We start from the raw sequence: 20,116 nt of genomic DNA on the forward strand, positions 1-20,116 counted from the left end.
ATATTTTTCATGTAATAGTAGGCTACATATGTGTGTTCCTCTTCTTCCAAATGTCCCCTCTGTGGGACTATAGGTATTCTGATTCATGCTGCAACTTTTTTAAAGTATATTTGTTGTGGATTTTGCGATTTCGGTGAAAAAATAAGCTTTGAAATATTTCCTTTTTATGTAAAATGTAACTTTGAGTCTCATTTTAATGGTGTTGGTGAACTGATCTGTTTTGCGCCGTTTATCTATAGTTATAATACTCATACAAAAGAAAAAGAACGACAGCAACAATCAACAGTAATGATAATAATAATAATACAACAATTATAATACATTATTATTATTTGGGTTTTTGGAATTTCCTATGTGCAATGCACAACTGTGTTTGTTATTAAGAGAACAACAATTAAAAAGAAAATATAATGATTTATCATTTACCTTGTTCGCAGTAAGTATATTGTTTATTCTCACATTTACCTTTTTTACAAAGTAGTGAAGTTGTTTTTGTTTTACCAGCACCACGGTCAGCGCTCTATGTCCGCCAGGTGGGACACTGCCCCCTGGCGTTGGCACTGCCCCCTGGCGTTGGTCCACTTTCATTAAAATTACTAAATGGTGATCATAGACTGTATGATGGTCATCCTTTATTATTTCAAGTGAAACTAACCTTTTTTTTTGTTGTTGAAGGATGCAGATTTACAAATACATTGAACACTATGTCAAACCAGTGTGCAGTAAACAACACATGTATTGTACACATTCAATAGAAGTCATTTCTGTAAAATGTTATAAATATAGCCTAATGAAAGTGTCTAAATGTGTTCAACATCATTCTGGCTTTCCCAAGCTGAAGAAAGCACAGCCTCTTAATAAAATAAACTGAATGCGAAAAGAAAATGTATGTGGATCATGAGTGTACACATATTATTGGAATAATGTATTGTTTTTTAACCACCCAAGACGTCCGTGTGCATATGATAATGTTTTTTGATTTAAATATCAAACAAATAGGTTCAAAATGATTAATGTTGTCTTTATAAATAAACGAACAAGTCAATAAACTCATAAAAACAAAACGGATATCCTATTTTTGATCTGTTAGACTTTCCGTAGCGTCCCAGTTCTCATGACGTCACAGCCTTACTTAAAGCGAAAAGGCTGCTCAACTTTTATTGTTTCTTAACAGGTTTTCTTCGTTACAAGGTCCTAAAAGAATCCCCAGTTGTCAGCAAGGCGAGTATGTTTATTAAATATACTCACATGCTGATTGTCATTATCTTAAGAATGTTATGTCTTGGTGAAAACATGTTGTTGTGGAGCTAAGTTAGCAACACATTGAATTTAATTCTTACACTGAGGGCTATGTAGTTTAGCTTACATGCAAACATATTTAAGACTGTAGCTTAGTTGATGTAGTTCTAACACTGACGGAAATCCCTTGCACTAAATAAACACCATGACTAGGCTCGTAGCTTAATAATGGAGTTTCAACAGGCTTTACAGCAAAGTAGCCTACTCTATATGTGTATTATATTATAACTAAGTCCAGGGTTTGAGCCGATGCATACAACAGGATGTGTTCCTCTTTGAATCCTAAAGGAGTTCACTCTAATAATAACCACATCATTATTAATGTAATGGTATATGCTGGTAAACATGGTGCACAGTGTGTAGCATCAGGTTACCTCATAGCTAAATAACTGTCTCGCTGCACTGACTTGTCTCATACCTGTCTCATAGCACCTATTTTTAAATAGCTGTCTAGCCTTGGGTTTGATAAGCAACACGTCTTTTTAAACATGTTTTACTTTGTTTGTCTTGGATCAGGGCTACAAACTACATCCAGTCTATTAAATCACTTTTTAGAACATATTGTCTTCATGTTTTATACTTTTTATTTGTTTTAGTTGCGGGTTTTTTGGTATATTTGAGTGTGTTTTAAATATTTTTATGTGAAGGCACTTTGTAACTCAGTTGAAAAGGTGCTATAACACTAAATGACATTGTTATTATACTATTACTAAGTCGTGTATGCGAGTCACATGCAAGACCAAATCTATAAAACCTGATACATGGTGTGTCAGCATTTCTGGAAATATTCCTATTAAATAGAACTGAATGGCTATAAATGAAAAATGACAAATTCATTATAACTCACTCTGACATAAACCTAAAGAAAGTGCGTGTCAGTGCCGCTGTGTGTTCAGTATCTCCATCATCAACAGCTGGACCGTGACCTCAGATGTCCCAAAGAGAGAGGACCATGCTCCGCTGCAGGAGGTGTCGGAAATGTGTCGTGGACTCCACCTGTTTGTCAACGGTTGGTACACATGTTGTGCATCTTATGCGTTTCTTATGTGTTAAGCAACTTGATTTGAGATGTTTTCGCATGCATTACATTACATTACATTTAGCTGACGCTTTTTTCCAAAGCGACTTACAAGTGCATTCGACCAAGAAGATACAAACTAGAAGAAAACAGAATCATATAAGTACATCAGGTTTCATAGAGCCAAAACATTTCAAGTGCTACTCATGCATTGTCTCTACTCCACGGCTAGGTAAGCTGCTACAGAGCTTGCATTCAAGGAATTGTTGAATAGTTATAGCTCATGAAACAATATGTTGATTGGTAATGTTTCCTTTCACAACAAAGGGAATCTTTTTCAGTTGTTTAACACATTTTACAATCAAGAATGTATGACTTATTGTTCAGTATTTATATATGACCAATAAGGTTATATTACAGTCCAGTTTAGAATAGAAAAAAACAATATCTGTGGCAATTGTTGCACTTAAAAAGCATTGAGAACCCAACATGACAAATAATGCTAACAAAATTAGTACTAATGTGTTATTTTCCTTAACACAGACTTCGATTCCCTGTCTCATAACTGATACATGTTATGTACACAATTGATCAACATTATATTAAAATCGCAATATTCAACTTAATAAAATGTATTTGGTAGAGATCCTCTTAAAAAATCACACTTTGATCATATTAATATATTTTTAAGTGAAATTGTGAACGTGTTTAAAAAATGATAATCCCTCCAATATCGCAAAACATATCCAATTCCAATATAGGTAAATATAATCTCAAATAGTTATTTATTTCCAAATTGTGCAGCCCTACTATCTAGCTTCTTAAATATGAGGACTTACTGCTCTTCTCTTATATATATCATTCCACATTTCTAATTAGTGATAACCATTTTTAACTTTAATCTCACCTTTTGAACTCATAATGACATTTTACGTTAGTCATAGCAGTCGTCTAAAGCTGTCGGGGGGGCATCGGGTTTGGGAAAGTCAGAGATAACAGCTTGTGTTTCAGTCATAAAAAACATGGCGTGCTATCAGTGTGTGTGAGGGGATGATCTCGCTGATTGTGTGTCCGTAATGTGGCAGCAGGCGGAGGCCACAGAGGACAGCTCAGAGGCAGGGTGCACTATTTGGCACGTGGACGTTGACGCGCTGCCAAAGTGGATCCTGACCTCAGTTCACCAGGTGAGTGTCTCTGTCCGTCATAAAGTGAGCTGCAATCATTCGGGGTTAAATGATGTCGTGAGGGGAAGGGAGGTTAGAAGAGGGGGGGGGGGTTATTTATTCTCATTCAGTCGCTGTCATTAAGATTCCAATTTCTCTTTTTACTAAAGTCAAACTAAGTTTCTCTTTGATATGTGTCTTTTGGTTTGCAGTTGTACACTGTATCAGACATTTTGGATGATCTAATAAGAACGCATATCTTTATATTTGAGTGTTTATGCAACACTTTATGTAGATGTGGATCTTCAGGAAATTAATTGAAATTGTTTGAAAAATCAATATGTCTCAAGTTGTTTATCAAAATACTGGATAGTTCATTTTTTTAAACTTCTCAAATGTGAGGATATGATTTTTTATAGTTTCATATAATTTTTAAATAAATGTTTTTGGGTTTGTAAAGTTTGATGCCATTATCAACAGTTAAAAGAAGAAGAAAATTGATCGTTAGTTCCAACCTTGCACTTTATACAAACCAATTGATTTTGAGACATCATTGGTTTTACTGTCCAGGCCCAGTGGACCGTAGGGAAGCTGTACTGTCAGAACTGCTGCGCCCGTTTAGGCGGCTTCAACTTCATCAACCACAGCGAGTGTCCCTGCGGTCGAGACGCCGCCGTCCACCTCAGCAAGAGCCGCGTGGACCGGGACCACAAACACTGCGTCCTCATCGTGCAGCCGAGGAGGAGGAGGACGTCCGAGAAGGAACAGACCGCTGTGCTGACGGACGGCTGTCAGAGCAGAGAGCGGAGGACGGACTTCAACAGTTTACACCTCAACTGTGCTGCTCAGGCCTCCAGTGAACCCCCCCCGTCCTTCTCCTTCAGTCCTCTGTACTGCATCTCTCACCGGAGACGCCGCAGTTTGGAGGAAGACGCCTCCATCAGGTCGTCTTGCTTCTGCCCTACAGTGAAGTCTGCTGTGGAGAGACCAAGGACACGTGAGTACACACCTGTCTCGTATCCTACAAGTCAGCGGTTTGACTCTGAAGGTGAAGCGTCAGTCGTCGCCTGCCGACCGCTCGTCGCCTGCCGACCGCTCGTCTCTGGAAGGACACGCTCCCCTCTGCAGAGGGTGGAGGACGCAGAGTCTTCTCCAGAGACCTCGTCTGTCCAACAGGATGTTCCCGTGTCAGCGCTGCTCCTCAGAAGGAGGGCCGTCTCTGACAGCGTGGCAGACGGGGAGGTGGAGGAGGATGAAGAGGAGATGGTGGTGGTATGTTACTAGATTTACGCTCTACAGTAAATATATTGACATTGCACATGAAAACACCCAGTAAATATATACATATCAACAGTAGAAGGATGTATACTGTATCTGTAGATATACACAATATGAAATGTACAGAATAAGTTAGAATACATTATAAGACCCCAACCTACAAAAAAAAAAAATATATATATATATATATGTATGGAAATAGGGTACAAGATACATTATGCAAGTGTGTAAAGTATTGTTGTAAAGTCATTTAAAATATGCATTTGTTAGGAATACTTTTGTTTCTGTACATACAGTAAGGACATTACGAATGTCTAATGTATTTATCCTGTGAGAAATTGAGTTTCATTTTAGAATAACATAAACACAAAGACATTCAGAGCAGAAGCTTTGCCACTGACATAATACAATTGAGATTGTACAACAATTTCCTGTGGAAAACTATGATGTACCCTAAAAACCCAGCAGAGGCCTGCAACAGTACTGGTTCTAAGCATTTATATAGTCAGAATGAAAAAGTAAATACAAATAACTACAAATAAAAAAAGAGGCTAAAATGTGTTCTTTAAGAGGTATATTACAAAGTAGGAGCTGATCTCCATAAAATGTGCTGTAGATATTCCTGATCCCCAGAGGATGAAACTTGTCATATTTTCAACACATATTAGTATATTATTATATACCCATAGACTGTAGCTGTTAAAGGGGACCTATTATGCAAAATCCACTTCTTCATGTCTCTTCTACATCAACATGTGTCCCCTCTTCTTCATGTCTCTTCTACATCAACATGTGTCCCCTCTTCTTCATGTCTCTTCTACATCAACATGTGTCCCCTCTTCTTCATGTCTCTTCTACATCAACATGTGTCCCCTCTTCTTCATGTCTCTTCTACATCAACATGTGTCCCCTCTTCTTCATGTCTCTTCCACATCAACATGTGTCCCCTCTTCTTCATGTCTCTTCTACATCAACATGTGTCCCCTCTTCTTCATGTCTCTTCTACATCAACATGTGTCCCCTCTTCTTCATGTCTCTTCTACATCAACATGTGTCCCCTCTTCTTCATGTCTCTTCTACATCAACATGTGTCCCCTCTTCTTCATGTCTCTTCTACATCAACATGTGTCCCCTCTTCTTCATGTCTCTTCTACATCAACATGTGTCCCCTCTTCTTCATGTCTCTTCTACATCAACATGTGTCCCCTCTTCTTCATGTCTCTTCTACATCAACATGTGTCCCCTCTTCTTCATGTCTCTTCTACATCAACATGTGTCCCCTCTTCTTCATGTCTCTTCTACATCAACATGTGTCCCCTCTTCTTCATGTCTCTTCTACATCAACATGTGTCCCCTCTTCTTCATGTCTCTTCTACATCAACATGTGTCCCCTCTTCTTCATGTCTCTTCTACATCAACATGTGTCCCCTCTTCTTCATGTCTCTTCTACATCAACATGTGTCCCCTCTTCTTCATGTCTCTTCCACATCAACATGTGTCCCCTCTTCTTCATGTCTCTTCTACATCAACATGTGTCCCCTCTTCTTCATGTCTCTTCTACATCAACATGTGTCCCCTCTTCTTCATGTCTCTTCTACATCAACATGTGTCCCCTCTTCTTCATGTCTCTTCTACATCAACATGTGTCCCCTCTTCTTCATGTCTCTTCTACATCAACATGTGTCCCCTCTTCTTCATGTCTCTTCTTCATCAACATGTGTCCCCTCTTCTTCATGTCTCTTCTACATCAACATGTGTCCCCTCTTCTTCATGTCTCTTCTACATCAACATGTGTCCCCTCTTCTTCATGTCTCTTCTACATCAACATGTGTCCCCTCTTCTTCACGTCTCTTCTACATCAACATGTGTCCCCTCTTCTTCATGTCTCTTCTACATCAACATGTGTCCCCTCTTCTTCATGTCTCTTCTACATCAACATGTGTCCCCTCTTCTTCATGTCTCTTCTACATCAACATGTGTCCCCCTTTTTGTCCTGATCCATTTCTATAAAAACCTGTCTGAAAATGAGCTGATCAGATTTTGGCCACTTCATGATGTCATAACGATGTGTTGGCTTGTGTAACCATTAGCCAATCAGCAACCAAGGTAACCCCCCCCCCCCCCCTTATCACCTGAATCTCCTCCTAGAGCACCATTGAGTTCTTTTTAACCAAATATCTCTCAGAGGGGCGTGGGGGAGGGGCTCCTTATTTTCATCTAAAGTAACAGACAGAGAATCAGCACTTTGGAAACAGGGCTGAAACAGAGGGGATAATGGGTAATGCTGCAATGATCTGTTTGGTGTTTGGAGCCAAACACTTCAGAGACAGGTTCTGTATATATCTGAGACCTATAATATATTGATGAAAAACAGTATAATAGGGGACCTTTAAGGTTATGCCAATCTCTGATTTGTGTGAATGTGATTCCTCCCCAGCCTGAAGCCTTCATGGCCCCCCCGGCCTCCAACAGACTGAGCCGGAGAGAGAAGAACCGTCTGAAGAGCGTCCGGAGGAAACAGAGGAGGAGAGAGCGATGGATGCTCAGCCAGCAGGTCAGACACACTGACATCAGGACTCAAACACACTCCTCACATTCCAGAAAGCTCTGAAAGTTAGTGAATATTTTCCCGTTTGTGGAAAGTTTAAATGTTGCAGAAAAAAGTTAGAACGGTAATGACGAAACGGCTAAATATAAGTATCATCATTCATCTGCTTAAATTGAGTAGAATAATGTTTTGTTTCCGGCAAAAACGATTTACTATTATTTTAATTGTTTTTATTTTACTGAATTTCAAGGATGATGTCATTTTTTATTACATTTGAAAAATTACATTAAAACGGGGAAAAATATTTGTATAGGAATTATTTCTAAATATATGTGTTCAAGGTTCAAGGCTTGTATTAGTCATACGAACATAGCTACAGCGTAGTTATGACGATGAAAATCTTAGGTCACAGGCTCCTCCAACAGAGCAACACAATAAAACTGAAAAAATAGTAAATACAAAAAAGAAAATAGTGAAATAAAAGTCGATATACAAGTGATTGGAATAAGATATATTAGATACATAATTTGTAAGTTGCAGCCAGATGAATGTTATGGATGTTGTTTCAAAAGCGCAGGTGTTTAATAGTCTTATGGCCTGTGGGATGAAACTGTCCCTGTGTCTGTAACTTTAAATTCATCCTTTTATTCCTATTGAAACTTTGAATAAACTAATAATATTGTTAATGGTGATAGTTTATGACTTACACTAAAACAATGTAAATAAAATGTACTGCATTTGAAGCATATTCATATTGATGTATTCATATTGAACAGCTAGAGTACCTACAATTTCAGAGGAGGAAAATCATGCCTACACAGTATAAAAATAGTGTGTGTGTGTGTGTGTGTGTGTGTGTGTGTGTGTGTGTGTGTGTGTGTGTGTGTGTGTGTGTGTGTGTGTGTGTGTGTGTGTGTGTGTGTGTGTGTGTGTGTGTGCATGCATGTGTGTGTGTGTGTGTGTGTAGGCTGAGAGTGTGAGTCCCTCCCTGTCTGAAGGTGAGGATCAGGACAGAGAGGGCCTCACCTGTGCCGTGTGTCTGGAGGTGTTCTTCAGCCCGTACAGCTGCCAGCCCTGCGCCCACATCTTCTGTGAGCCGTGTCTGCGCACAATCGCCAAGAATCGACCCACGAACACCCCGTGCCCCCTCTGCCGCGCCCTCATCTCTCACACCACCCCCCACAAAGGTGAGCTCACATGAATAAACCTGTCAATTAAAGTCAAAGTCAACTTTATTGTCAATCTTTCAGTTTGTGTGTACAGACAGAGAGATCCAAATGCAGTTTCCCACAATCCCGAATACAAAAACAAATATATATAACAATATGTATGCAAAGATGTATATACCTATATATGAACAATCAAAGACACATTTATACATATGCACACATTAAGACCTAAATAAAAGCACAACAATCAATATATACAAAATGACTGTTACTTCAATATCTTTGAGAATGTACATTAGTGCAAGACTATCCATAGCAGCGCGAAAAGTCTGGTGCCTCTCCGAGACCTTCTTACGTTTCCCAGAAACTTCCCTTTCTTTTTTAGATTCCCTGAATCTGGATTTTAAACCAGTTTCTTTTAGACTCCCAGAATCTGGACTTTAAAGGTCCCATGTCATGGCCACTTCTACTGATCATGATTCCATTGTTGAGGTCTACTAGAATAGATTTACATTGTGCAATTTCCCAAACTCCCATTGGTTTCTCATACAGCATCTCTGTATAGTATGTGTATTCACTCTCTGTCCTACACGGCTTGTTGGAGCTCCTGCCCCCCCCCCCCCTCACTGTGAGCCCACTGTGCTCTGATTGGTCAGCTCGCCCACTCTGTTCTGATGAGTCCACCACCGTTACAGCGGAACATCAGTGATTATGTGTTACAATGGCGTTTGTTAGCAACCAGAAAATGACACCAGTAATGACAAACAGATGAGAATGCTGCGTGGGGTCTGGGTGCCGTGTTGGCGGGACGTTGCGCGGCTCGCTAATGCGAGGACCGGACAGTGTCAGCCGGGTTACTGGTGTCATTTCCTGCTTGCTGCGAGACATCGCGAATGGACGCGGGAAGGGGGGGGGGTGCTGAGGGGGCTGCAGCACCCCCATCTGCGAGGCTCCACTAGCACCCGCACCCCCTCCCGCACGACCAAACGCGGCGCACCTACAGTGTAAGCGCGCCACAGTGTCCATTTGGGTACGTCACTGTACCCAGGAAGAAAAAGAGAAATCTCCAACGAGGCGTTCTGGGGCAGCACAGACAGGTCTTTTCTGTGTTAGAGTTTTACTCGCTACAGGGTGTACTTTGAGGGTTTGTGACTCTGCAGACCGTTTACATGCAGAAAAACCTTCATAACACACAAGGGGACGGGTAATAACTAGAAGAGCATGACATGGGACCTTTAAACCTTTCAATTCCCAGAATCAGGATTCTAAACCTATAGAAATGTCTTTAAGCCTCCCGGAGAAACGTTACAGTTCAGCGTAAGATATCAATAGTTCCATTAAAAGCAGCGGCAAAAAGATAACCAGATATCCTATCAGGGCTTCCGTAGATATCTGACATGTTATCCGCTAAATAGGTAGATGTTCTCCGAATACTTATGTCGCTCTTCTTCAGAAACTACATTTCCTGGAAGTGGAAACAAACTAATTCTGATTTTATATTTCTCTTCAGAGTTCAACCACACAGCGAAGACCTTCTTCCCCAAAGTGTACAACGCCCGCAAGCAGAGCTTCCAGAGTGCTGCGTGTGCAAAATGGCCGCTGCCCAGCTGTCGCAAACGCTTCCGAGCCTTCTGGGGTGAGAACGAGTTTCCTCTATTTTAGTTTTCTTAAGTCTAGAAAGTAGTTTTAGATAAATCCTTTGAAAGTAAACAGGATTCTGTTTCTGATAGGAGCTAGATCTGTTTATCGTTGGATGACAGGAACAACATCTGACTGTTCAGTGAAAATGAAAGACTTATTTATTAGGATAAGATAAGGATAACAAAGTCATTTATAATGCAATGCTCCTGACCTTCTTTTCACCCCGTCTTTAAGTCATACCCTGACCTTATTTTTATAGAACGCAGACATGATATTGCTTTTGTCTGGAGATTTAAGAGTCAATAATAAACGTTATCTTTACAGAAGTTGCCAACGCAGCACTACTTATGGTTTTAAAAGCAATAAAACACATAAAGTTCAGTAAGATATAGATTATTGCATAATGGACTTACTGTACATGTCGTAAAAAAGGGTGTTATATAGATACACAACACAACACCCTACCAAACAATACATTAAATAATTACACACTTTCTCCAATAGATAAATATCGCATTTAAGGATTTTTGCCTCATAATTTCAACCAATATTAAATGGAAACGGAAATTATTTGTTTAATTTTGAAAGAATACACAAAATCACTTTTTTCCTAGCTTTTCACTTTTTATCACTATTGCAGAACATCTGGCGATATTTAAAAGTATGGCAACTGCAGTGGGCAATGTGCAGGCAATGAAATCAAACCTCAAGCTTTTAATTGTTCACTATAATTTGCTTTTAAATAATAATTAAAGAAAACCAAATGGTCTGTTGGCCATTACTTTGCTAGCTCTTGAGTTCCATAAATTATATGCCTTTTTAAAAAAATGATATTCTTCAAAACACAAAATAACTAATAAGGAAATTCAAATTGCAAAAGGTTAAATAACATTTTGGGTTGAACAGTTGAGCTAGAAATAAATCCAAATCTAACGTCATTTGATTTGATTTATTTCGAATGTGTAAAACAATGATACAAAAAAATAACAATGAAACATAATAATTATTATACTATACAAACTTAAGCAGATAAACAAAAATATTACTGATTCTAAATTATATATAAACAAATGATCTACTTAATTACACATCTGAAAAGGATCGGGAAGAAGTTTACACACCAGGCTCTTGTCATCTCACGCCTAGACGACTGCAACTCCCTCCTGGCTGGTCTACCTGCATGTGCCATCCGACCTCTGCAGCTCATCCAGAATGCAGCGGCTCGTCTGGTCTTCAACCTTCCTACATTTTCCCACACCACTCCGCTCCTCCGCTCCCTTCACTGGCTTCCGGTAACTGCTAGAATCCACTTCAAGACACTGGTACTTGCTTACCATGCTGCGAATGGATCTGGCCCTTCGTACATCCAGGACATGGTTAAACCGTACACCCCAGCGCGTGCACTACGCCAAACGACTCGTTGCGCCCTCGCTGCGAGGGGGACCCAAGTTCCCATCGGCGAAAACACGTGGGTTTGCTGTCCTGGCTCCAAGATGGTGGAATGAGCTCCCCATTGACATCAGGACGGCAGATAGCTTGCACATCTTCCGGCGCAAACTGAAAACTCATCTCTTTCGACTCCACTTCGAGCGTTAGAACTATTAACGAAGCACTTTTATACTAATAAAGGACTGGCTTACCTAAAGCCAGTTGAGTAGCACTTGAAATGTTTGGCTCTATGAAACCTGATGTACTTATATGATTCTGTTTTCTTCAAGGTTGTGTCTTCCTGGTCGAATGTACTTATTGTAAGTTGCTTTGGATAAAAGCGTCAGCTAAATGCAATGTAATGTAATGTAATGTAATTTAATCCCACCCCTTCTCCCAAAAACTAAATTCTTAACATATATTCTTTTTTTCTTCCTAAAGAAATTCATTTGTTATTGAAAAACAAAGTAATTGTCTCCGTCTCCCTTCAGGTGAGCAGAGGCAGACAGCGAGGCGCTGGCACTTTGCGCTCGGAGGCTTCACGCTGGACACGTTGGACTTCGGAGGCGTGCGCGGCTGGCTCTTCGACAACGGCCTGGTGATGGTCTACATCCCCGTCAACTGGATCCTGGCCACCTTCTTCAGTTTCTTCTTCATGTACTTTTTCTTCTTTTGAGACACAGAGGAGCGCTGCAGGTTTATTTTGATCTTTTTCTTGAAAGGGAATGTGAGTTCAAAGCTGTTATTTCAGCAGCAAAATATCTCTGTGATGAGATACTTAGAAATCAGGGAGAAGGAACCTAACATTTGCAGGTATTGTAAACATATGGTTTGAAATGTTTACAATATGTGTCAAGTGATGATTTGATCACCGTTTTATTTTTGCCAGTGTTACTATAGTGTTATTGCAATAATACCCTGCGGTGTCCTGACTTCCAGAAAACAAATTAGTAACGCTGAGGTACAAAAAGTGGCATTTCTTCTGATAATTTTTTACTTCGCGGAAAACCTAAATACTCGCTGTTCGGCACTGTTGGTAGTGAGGATCAGCCAAAACAAACATTGATGAATTATGTCACTTTTTAGCCGAAAGAAACAGTTTCAAGATTTTAGAAAAACATGCGTGTTGGTTTTCTTTCAGAGAGGTAATTGCTAATACTCTTATGTCTGTGTTACGTGTGGTGAACAGGCTGGAAGACAATTAGCCTAGCTTAGCATAAACCTGGAAGCAGGGGGAAGCAGATAGGCTGGCTCAGTCCAAAGTAATGAAATTGTCTAAACGGTAATGTTCAGCCTGATGTCTTTACGCCCTCTCAGTTAGCCACTTGTAAGCAACTGCTGTTTTTAAGACGTGCAAAAGCTTCAGAAGTTTACCAGTGGTTCGTTTTCGCTTAAATGTGTCAAGTGCTTGGCCAAGGAATAATGTCTTCCAAGATATTGATTTTCTTAGCATGGAGATGTTTGGACATGTGTTCAACATGCTCAGGAATTAAATACTGTATGTATGCGGTAAAGACAGCAGCAGGTTTTGATGGAGGTGAATGATTGATGTACTGACAAAATAATCAGATACACAAAGGTATATAAAAAATCCGTATGCTGCCTTTAATTATTCTGTGCCTACTGACTTTAACACGTATTATGAAACTGGAATTCATAGCTTTCAGTTGTAACCCTCTGGCACAGAATATGATGCATAGGAAGCCAAAAATACATTGAAATAAAGACTTCAGTTAATTCATTAATGTCTTTGTTAAGGAAAAGGCATGTGGAAAAAAGTCTTGGCGTTCATATTATGTAAAGAGTTTATTTTTATGAAAAATAATAAATTGCAAATGCAAAAAAGTGCAACTAGAGCTATGCATATCTGCTTTTCTTATTTGAACAAAATAGGGTAAGCACTTTGCATTTTGAGGAGAGAAATTGGTGGCAAGACTAAATCACCTGCACCTGTTTTAAGGGAGCCTTTCCTTTGTTAATGTCTTGTTTCTGATCTGGTTTAATGTTTTTAAAAGTTGTGTTTGCTTGAAAGCTTATTATGCAAATAAAAACAGATGCGATTGAATTGAATGAATTAAAAATGGTTTATGATTAAATGTTTTGAAATGGAGTTTCTATAATTACATTATTCTCAAGGATCCTTAAAAAAGTATTAAAAGGCAATACAATAATTAATCTAAAACAAGGACATTTCTAAGGACCTGTGGGTATATTAGGTAGGAACATAAATCATTTGTTCAATAGAAAACATAAATCAATCATTATAAATAGAATATGTTGTTTAGATTTGTTATCTTTAATTAATCTTTAAAGCATTTTGTGATGGGAAAATGCCTCTTTATTATGGATATCCTGCTCTACATCACCTTAGACTTCAACAAAGTGGATGGAAAAGCCCAATGCATTAAATACCTTTCACAATTATCATTTTTCTGTAAAGGAACGTTTATGTCCCACAGGAAACACTCTGTTGTGTTTCTGATGCTACCGATCAGTTGTCAGTCAGAGAGTGACGACTTGGCTCGTGAATCCTCGTGAGCGCGCGGCGGAAGACGAAGGAGCCCCCCCACCCCTCCTCCCTTACTCTCTGTCGGCCTTCAGGAGGGGCTGAAGGTGACTCTCTTCTCGGCTGGGATGCACAGCGAGCTGCTGGGGGTCGGTCCGGCCCGCTACACGCTGCTATACCCCGGGAATAACGACTCACCTGCGTTTCTTTAGGGATTCACCACCCCGCCACCGTGCTGCTTCAAAGCGGGTCATTTATATTCTTCTCTGTAGAGGACACAGCAGCTATCTAAAACGGGGTATCTATCTGCCTCTGTCTCTCTGTCTGTGTGGCCGGGCTCCGGTGGTGGCTGTGCATGCATGTGTTCTGCACCGTACGGGCGGAAAAAGCGCCCGAGATCCGCAGGGAGCATCTTCCCCAGCGGTAAGGTGGCGCAGACGGAGCCGGAGCGGCGCGAGAGCACGGAGGAGGCCGTGGACGGCAGCAGGATGGTGAGACATATCTCCGGATGACAGTCAGTGTTAGCGTGTAGCTCTGCACCAAAGGAAAGGTCCTTTATTTACCTTGGGGGAACCAGGTGTCCTGCTTTGTGTGAGACTGCACTGCATGTTCTATCATTTGTCCCACGTCACACACATTGAATGTCCCTCATTTGATTGTCACCCGTCTAAAACTTGGCATTTGAGTCTAGTTACCAGCACTGTGAACCAGGAGTGTTGTCGTAAAACTGCCATTGTTGATCCTAAAAATATCAGAAATGGATTCAGCATCCTCGATAACCCCCCAAAACACTCAAACATTTTCCAAATCTGGCAATACTTTTTGTCAACATAAACTATAATGCTTATTAATCCTGATGGAATGTATGCTAATTGTGCAAATTGCCCAACATATTAGTCTATTTGAAAGCTTTATAGGAGCAGATTTCAGTCTCTTAAATCTTTAAAATGGACCAAAAATGCATCAAAATATGGCCACTTTCTGGTTAAAACTGCCATTTCCCCCCCAGAAAATGTCACAAGTGGATTCAGTGTCCCTGAAAAACCCTAAAAACACTCCTTAATTGTCCAAATCAGCCAAGAAATGTTTTAACTATTGTCCACATAAACTATATTGAAAATTCTGTCCAAATAGCTTTATTAGCATGATGATAATGACATGCAGCATTGCCAAGGCTTTGTACAATTGCGACATCTCAACATAAATATACATTTATAATGCACTGTTCAGTTCATAAACATTTTGAACGAATGCAAGAATAACATGTTTACTTTACAGGGAAAACAATACAGTTTTTGATCATGAGCGAGAACATTTATTTAAATAAAAAAAACAGAACAAAATAAAAAGTTAAGGTGAATTATTGATTATTTATGCTAATGGATGCTAATTGTGCAAATTGCCCAACATTTCATCCAGCAGTTTATATCTGCTGGAGACCCGTACTTTACATTTCTAACATAAATATTGAAATCTAAACTATCTGTGCATCGCAGTAACATGTCCCACATTGTCCCACACTAGCAACCTGGTCACCCTCATTAACATAGACTCTATGTGCAAATCAAATGTATAAAGTTGCGATTTTGGTGAAAAAAGGCAAAAAAAACGAGCACACCCGTTTTTTTATGGTTTGATTTTATTATCGGATGTTTGTGTTTCTCTCCAGGCTGTGCAGGAATTCAACACCCTGGTAGCGCTGTACCGCGAGCAGGTCATCTCCGTGGGGGAGATGTCCGCCGACTGCCCCTCTCTGCGAGCTCACATGCAGCACACACGGGCCAAAGGATGCTCCATGGCCCGGGCGGCCCACCATGACCTCAGCCTCATCTCTGTGTCTGGGTAAGAAAGATCGACTAGGACTCTTAGGACTTATTCAGGAACATATTTTGGCTTTAGATAGATAGATAGATAGATAGATATATAGATAGATAGATATATAGATAGATAGATAGATAGATAGATAGATAGATAGATAGATAGATAGATAGTACTTATTCTTTGTTTGTATGATTCAATCTTCATCTCCTCCTCCTCCTCCTCTTCCCCTGCAGTCTGGAGGACGGGGAGATCCACCCTGAGATCTGTCGGCTCTTCATCCAGCTGCAGTGCTGTCTGGAGATGTTCATAACAGAGATGCTGAAGTCCATGTGCCTGCTGGGGGTGCTGCAGCTGCACAGAAAAAGTACCCAAAAAAAATCACAATATTAATTTGCCACACAATTAATGTTACAGTACATTTAAAGCCAGTTTCAATACATCCAATAGTACATGCATCACACTGCAGGTCGGATAAAGTTAATCTGTATTTGTTTTCATTCAAAACTAAGCTCACATGTTTCATGGAAGGGGAAAAGTTAAAATGAGATAACTTATATTTAGCCGTCCAACTTTCAGGGTCCTTGTACTGAGCCGTACTGCATGGCTTTCTGGGAAATAATTGATAGGTCTGAGCCATCTTTAATGTCATCAGTAACTCCTGTGCTCTTCCTGCTATGACCAAATGTCTGACCATTTAATCACACATTGCATTTATTAAAAGGCATTGATAAAATAGGTTTTGAATCTATAAATAAAGCCTGCTTGAGAAAAATGCATTTACCAAAATACACATATTAGACCTGAGGGTGTTTTTAACATCTAACACATCTTGTTTTTTAAATCAATACTTCTTAAAATCAATTTCGTATTTTATATAGTATACTATATTCATACCCTTTCCTGGCACTAGTTTCACAAAATGTATTTGGCTTTAAAACAAATGTTTAACTGCATTTTCAACTGCAATACAACTTTAAAAAAGGGTCAAATGTATGATGCCATAAAACGTATATTTATGTTCTCTCCCATTGGATAAGCTAAATCATATCTAAGAGATCATAGTTGATGTAACACACTGTTGAAACAGCAGAGGGCAGTAGAGAGCTCGGTCAACATACTTACATCATTATATTATTAAAACGAGGGAATTATATAAAAAAAAGACCTGTGTTCATGATTTGATTGTGTGACATACAGGGCTACACAATACTTCACTTTCTGAACCCTGTTATTTCTAAATTAGTTATAACTCCAGCACAATTTCCTGGACCCATTGCCTTAAATATCTGTTCTATCTTTGACTTTTCTTGTCGGTGATGCCTCATTGCTGCTGTCTGTGCTCTCACCCGAAGGAACGGAGTCGGAGCCGAGGCTGGACTTCAGGGTGGACGAAAGCTCGGACGCTCCCATCCTGGAGGAGCGCTCCTCCTCCCCCATCGACTTCCCTCAGGAGCAGTGGCTGGTGGGAATGGATATTCAAAATATAGAGAGGTACACCACCTGCAGCTGTGTCTTCCTACTGTTGTGAATTCAGAAAAAGATTCAAAAAATGAATCGCTATATTCGTTTTCACAGAGATATGCGGGAGATGCGAAACCTACTCAGCAAACTCAGGGACACGATGCCACTGCCACTGAAAAACCAAGGTATGAAATGTTTGGTGCGGATGATATTCCTTACATTAGTGTCACACTATCTTGAAAAGAGTTACATGAGAAGATACTGATACTGGGTCAGTAAGGAGGCCTTAAATAAGGTCTTTCATTGTCTGTACGCTTAATATTAGAGATAACCAATTAGCATACATGTAGCTTAAAATCGTTTCTGGAAACAGCTAGCTCTATCCAAAGTTAATCCACCTCTAACTATATTGTTTTTTTAACCATTGGAAACAGAAATGTAAGAAGGACAAGTTGTGTTGTTAGTTCTGGGATAATATCTTGGTCGTCGTTTTTACATGTCAGGTGTATACAGCTCAAGATTTGATGGCAGGTGGAGTCTTTTACTTTTGGATGGAGTCAAGCTAACTGTTTACGGTCGTTAATAAAAGTGGCTGCTGGTTACAAAAAAATCCTCCAACAGATGCTTGACCAAACATAAAATACAGTAGGCTTGTCAATACATAGAGAATTGTAAGAAGACACTCTTCAAACCAAAAAGGAATTAAAAGGATTAAAAAGGAGAGAAAACTCGGTCAAAAATAAGAAAAGAAAACCGTCAAATAATAAGGATATATGTACATAACTTCTCCCAACTAATAGACATGTGCAACATTTAGATATTAAAGGTTCAGAAGTAAAAAGGTCAAGAGCCAGGGACCCTGGACGTTGTCTCTTTGTTATCAGACTCCATCATGTCATCCTGACCCCCTTCATGTTTGTTCCAGATGACAGCAGCTTGTTGAATCTGACCCCAGACCCGCTGATCAGACAGAGGAAGAGACGCTTCCCTGGACTCTGCTGCATGGTGTCTGGCTGAGAGCCTGAAGGCAGCACGACTGTCATAGGAAAGGACTTTCACTTTACGTTATTGTGTGATGTCGATCACATTTATCTTTCTATTCAGTTACAGTATTTCCCCCAATATTATCTGAAATTGTAATCTTGTAGTACCTGTTATCTAATGATATGCCATTTGTCTTATTCATCTTGATGTTACCTTTTTTGCTCGTTGGTCATTTGGTTCTGGAGTTCTGCGACTCACCTCGGTTCTGTATTTGGGCTTGTTTTATTTTGGTTATTTAAAATATATACCACATAGATTGTAGTTACACAATAGAGAGCTGCAGGAATAATACCTAACAAACGGAAATAATAGCATTTTTGCCCTTCCTGTTCCCTCGTCTCGAAGTCAATGGATTTGTTTCGAATGGGTTTTTGTTACACCCTTAAATAATGTCTTTCATTATGCTAAATACATTCTGTTCTGAAACATAATATACTTTAATCAATGCCCTAATCATGAATTTTGAATATGATCCGTCTTAAAAGAGGCGGTTGTGGCTACTAAACATTTGAGCATCATTTGGCTTTAGCTTAGCGATGGTGACATTGAAGTCATGTGCTTCGTTTATTAGCTTAACGTTAGCTTTTTTCTCTTGTGTTTACACTTAAAACTCCTAAAAGTGGCATTCATTCTTGAAGATAATTTTGCTGAACAAAACTGCAAAGTATCATGACATTTGTGTGCACCTTTTTGGGGAACAATCCAAAATCCCATTGGCCTTTTGACGAGGGAAACGGAAGAATGCTAACTTCCGGGTCAGCTTACAGAAATACGTCATGCCTGCAGAACTCTACATCCAGTGGGAAAAAGGGAACTTCTGAAGCCAAAGTGTTGCATTAGCCTGGCCAGCTAACATTCAGTATTCGATACATATAAAAAATGTTTTAGTACAAGCTAACAGTAAAGTACGATTTGTTTAGCTGGGTCAGTCAGGAGGCTTTTTTCTTCAGGTGAGTTATCTTTGCATTTTCTTTCCTTTCGTACATATGCTGCCATCCTTCCTCAATTTTCTTTGTGTGCCATTTTATATAATATAAAATAAAAATGTACATATTCAGGCTATGCACTGGCCTTTTTTATTTAGATTTGTTCGTGTCTCACTGCGCTTGTGTCACGCCTCCATGTTTGAATGTGTCGTGAGACGTTTTAGTCCCCACCGCCTTCTTATGTATCCTCCTGAACTCCATCAGTAGAAGCTCCTGCGATTGAGAACACCTGTGTGGTGTGCCATTCATCCACAGTGTAATCATACATACACTTATAACGCTACTTTCATTATAAAATGTATAGCTACAGCTACAGAAAAAATAATGTGTTCAACAGTGCGTGTGTAATAAAGAAATGAAAAGTTAAGCTGCTACAAGGTTTTTAGGCCCTTCTGCTTTCTCCAAGATATATTTTGGGATAAACTGAGATCATCAACAACTGGCTAAATGACTAAGAAATGTCTGGGCACGCCCAACACGTCAAATACGGTCATTGGACGCTCATCGTACCCCTTAGGCGCTTGTTTTGCCCAGATGCATTGTTTCATCTATCATGAGAAATTATAATGGGATATCCAGAAGACCGCTGTTCGTCTGTTTGTGTGAATCCAAAACCTAAAGCTGACTTATATCAGCCGTAAATATCTACTTAACCTACGTTCGTTACTTAAGTTTTCTCGTTAACGGTTACCGAGGTATGTTACTTAAGTTATCTAGTTAACGGTTACCTAAGTACGTTACTTAAGTTATCTAG

General features: G+C 39.6%; 2 protein-coding genes across 3 annotated transcripts; both read left to right on the plus strand.

The window, feature by feature from the left end:
• Nucleotides 1-1,102: 1,102 nt before the first annotated feature.
• On the plus strand, nt 1,103-13,640 carry rnf180 (ring finger protein 180). Of its 2 annotated transcripts, none has more exons than XM_034210789.1 (8): nt 1,103-1,221; nt 2,214-2,308; nt 3,403-3,501; nt 4,051-4,752; nt 7,196-7,312; nt 8,274-8,493; nt 9,986-10,111; nt 12,036-13,640. In XM_034210789.1, exons 2-8 carry the CDS (start codon nt 2,231-2,233, stop codon nt 12,218-12,220), a joined length of 1,527 nt encoding a protein of 508 aa, XP_034066680.1. In that variant the 5' UTR covers nt 1,103-1,221; nt 2,214-2,230; the 3' UTR covers nt 12,221-13,640. The 2 variants fall into 2 exon arrangements, with proteins under 2 accessions (XP_034066680.1, XP_034066681.1); XM_034210790.1 differs by having other exon boundaries at nt 1,137-1,225.
• A 399-nt stretch (nt 13,641-14,039) lies between these two features.
• Nucleotides 14,040-19,729, plus strand: LOC117542914 (regulator of G-protein signaling 7-binding protein B-like). The gene is made up of 6 exons (XM_034210791.1): nt 14,040-14,541; nt 15,720-15,892; nt 16,105-16,235; nt 17,224-17,362; nt 17,447-17,517; nt 18,258-19,729. Exons 1-6 carry the CDS (start codon nt 14,410-14,412, stop codon nt 18,347-18,349), a joined length of 738 nt encoding a protein of 245 aa, XP_034066682.1. The 5' UTR covers nt 14,040-14,409; the 3' UTR covers nt 18,350-19,729.
• The last annotated feature ends 387 nt before the right edge of the window (nt 19,730-20,116 follow it).

This window comes from Gymnodraco acuticeps, unplaced genomic scaffold (genome assembly GCF_902827175.1).
Source record: "Gymnodraco acuticeps unplaced genomic scaffold, fGymAcu1.1, whole genome shotgun sequence".
Taxonomy (NCBI): Eukaryota; Metazoa; Chordata; class Actinopteri; order Perciformes; family Bathydraconidae; genus Gymnodraco; species Gymnodraco acuticeps.